A 3,116-nucleotide genomic window follows, 5' to 3' on the forward strand; every position below is an offset into this window, starting at 1 on the left:
GCATATAGCAAAAAATTAAAGTAAAAAAAATATCCAAAATATCTATGTTGCTCGGACTCTCCAAAAATATCACAAGGCACGTGTCAGATCCTCCAAAAGTAGCACATTTTTGGAGGATCTGACACGGGTGCGGCGGCATTTTGGAAAGCCCGGGCAACTTAGCAAAATATGAATAATGAAAGGAAAAGGAAAGAAAATGAAAAGTCTAATAATACAAGACACATTGCAAATTCATCAATGTTTTGCACCCGTTTCTCCATTTCCTTGGTCACGGAAAACAGGTCAAACTTGACATCTGTCTTCTGAATATATAACGCAAAGGCTTGCAAGTTGCGGATATTAGTCATCATCAATTCCTGAACCCCAGGATGTTGATCTACAGTAGTACAAGAATTAGAGCCTCACAATTATAGCATTACTGAAAGATTGAAGTGGTTTTACGTAACCCGGAATGAAGGCTCCTCTACCCCTTCTACACAGTCTACTGCTCATTGAATCATTTCCTAGGGATTGGTGAAGAGAAACTTATATTTAGGCGTGCGTACATGTCAAGCTGTGTAGAAGATTATTGCTCAACAGACAAGGATGCTACAACAGTAATATTGCCTTACTTCATGTAACATAATCAGTAACTAGTTTAGAGCTTTTGACAGTTCATTACAGAAGTGCACTAAAATTTGGAGAGTTTCTATCTGGAGATACAAGCATACCTTCAAAGGAAGCTTAGTAATTACCCCTGTGAAATGTAAAAGAAAATGAAACGCAGTATGCCAGAATACCACGTAGTCTTTTTGGAGCCATTGTATTGTTGTACATCTGATATCTGATATACATTCACCATGGTTCTGTTGCACAGAGTTACAGCTGATTCAGGCACGTACTATTCATTGAATCAATTCTTTTCTTGTGATCCATGTGTAACGTCAAAGAATCCGCAAATACATGGTACTGTTAAAGAACTGACATGTTCATTTTACTTCAAAACATTGGTAAAGGTTGCATCTTGGAGTCCCAATATGATGCTAACAATGGAGAAGAATCACAAAGAAATTAAGAGACCATTTCATTGAAGTCCCAATCTGATGCTAACAATGGAGAAGAATCACAGAGAAATTAAGAGACCATTTCATTGAAGGGTGGCCCATTATCCACATACTTCAGAACCTTGGCCACTGGCCTTGATGGTTTCTCGGTAATTAAAACAAAAACAAAAAAGATAAGACTGTAATTCATGCTGACATGCAGAATCAAAAAGTTGCTAAATCCATCAGTAAATCTCGCACGTAGAGACACAAAATATAATATAATGCTAGCAAGACACACCAGTAAAGAAAAGAAAATCCAATATTATTGCAAATAGTTTATGCTACATTATAGTAGTATCCCCTAATTCATTCTGCAAATTGAACTTTGTCAGCAACTGCTGCTTGACATTTCTCTAACTTTTTGCGGAGCTCTTCCCTAATAGATGTTCCATATATTCCAGTGGGATATCCTCTGGCGGAGTCAACACTAGCCGCTACTATTGAGTTGAGTGCCAGCAGTTTACAGGCTAGCGACCTAAAGGCAGGAGGTGGAGGTTTAGTCTGAATTATTTCACTTTGCTCAATACAAGCTCCTGCACCATAAAATTGTCCAGAACTAATCTTCGTTTTGGCACCAAGAAGCAGGACATCAGAAACACACATGTTTGACAGGGACGAGAGACCACCAGCAGTTGCCATAAGTTTAGCAGCAACTGCATTCCCAACAAGAGCAGAGAGATTGGGAGCAATATATCCCATTCGACTTGTGACAAAATGCACAAGCTTTTCCTTTGCTGAATGAAGAGCAAGGGCTCTATCCCATGCTTCTATTGCCTTTCCAAGTCGCCAGCAAGAGAAAACCGTGATGATAGCTGAGGGTAGCAGTCCTTCCAAGTCGGCAGCAAGACTAGTCAGATCCCTCTCGTGGCCAATTTTTTTAATAACCCGGGCATAATCAATTGGGTGATAAACAAATGACTCTAACTCAGGAACTTTCAATTGATACTTGTCGCGTATGAAATTGTGGATTAAAACAATTTCATTCTCAATGTCAACTGATAATATATTACAGTCTATTATCAACTGCTGATCGTATTCTGGATCATCTACACCGCCTGATTTATGTTTGTCGTCAGACTCAATCAGGGCATATTCAACTTTCTGCATCGTCTCAATGTAGCGACGTGATTTTCGCAGCTTGAAAAAGTTATCTAGATCATCATAATTAAGCGCCGAACGCAGCAGATTCTTTTCATTATCGGACAATCCGTCAAGATCGTCCAGAAAAGAGGCATCACGAGTTGCCATCGTTTGGGGATGAAGTTAGGGTTTCGACTCTGGAGAAGAGACAAAAACAGAATAAGCGTTGACAAGTTTATTGTCCCAAGGAACTTTCGATATATAGGAAACATTTGTGTGATCCTAATCCTAATGTAATTGAAAAACGGAAAAGTAAATTATAAAAACATGCCTAGTCCTATACAAAAAAGGTGTACCAAAGTGGTATGTGCTCACTCAACTTTTAATTTAATGTAACTAAAGCAATTAAATTCATTTATATGATATAAACATTACTCAATTTACTTAAATATTAGGAAGGATACATAAAAAGTTATTTATACATTTTATATAACTAGTTTCTATAGTATAGATAAAAATAATCTTAAATAATAAAAAAAATAAGATAGAGTTCCTTCAATTGAAAGATGTTTATCAAGGATGCTTTTGAAGAATTGGAATCAATAATTAGAAAGTAAACATTAAATATGCCTAAAGGATGATTTTAGAACAAATCAATGGACTTCCCGAAGATACGTATGTTAGGATTAAGAGTGTTCATGGTTCGGTTTGGATCGATTTTTTCCTAAAAAGAAACCAAACCAAGTAAGTCGGTTTTTCAAATATTAGAACCAAACCAAACCAATTAAGTCGGTTTTTTCTCGATTCGGTTTATGTTGGATTTTGCGATTTTTCGGTTTGTTCGGTTATTTGTTAGTTTTTTCTTAAATATAAGACATATACTACCAAACACATATTCCGGCGACAACATTTTCAACATTACACTATCAAATCAATTGCCCTTTGAGAAAT

General features: G+C 36.8%; 2 protein-coding genes across 2 annotated transcripts in view; both read right to left on the reverse strand.

Annotated features, from left to right (window-relative positions):
- The window catches only part of LOC109221807, a gene marked incomplete at its 3' end in the record, with an annotated part of 5,159 nt that extends 4,358 nt beyond the window's left edge, over positions 1–801 (reverse strand). Inside the window, exons 1-2 of the mRNA XM_019386247.1 lie at positions 735–801; positions 223–376 (exon numbers count right to left, since the gene is read on the reverse strand). Coding sequence (XP_019241792.1) covers positions 223–376; positions 735–801 — 221 coding nt within the window. The remainder of the gene's footprint in view (positions 1–222; positions 377–734) is intronic.
- Positions 802–1,212: 411 nt separating this feature from the next.
- On the reverse strand, positions 1,213–2,438 carry LOC109221808 (U4/U6 small nuclear ribonucleoprotein Prp31 homolog). The gene has a single exon (XM_019386248.1). It carries the CDS (start codon positions 2,331–2,333, stop codon positions 1,392–1,394), a length of 942 nt encoding a protein of 313 aa, XP_019241793.1. The 5' UTR covers positions 2,334–2,438; the 3' UTR covers positions 1,213–1,391.
- Between the last annotated feature and the right edge of the window lie 678 nt (positions 2,439–3,116).

The sequence above is a fragment of the Nicotiana attenuata genome, unplaced genomic scaffold, assembly GCF_001879085.1.
Source record: "Nicotiana attenuata strain UT unplaced genomic scaffold, NIATTr2, whole genome shotgun sequence".
NCBI classification, from domain to species: Eukaryota; Viridiplantae; Streptophyta; class Magnoliopsida; order Solanales; family Solanaceae; genus Nicotiana; species Nicotiana attenuata.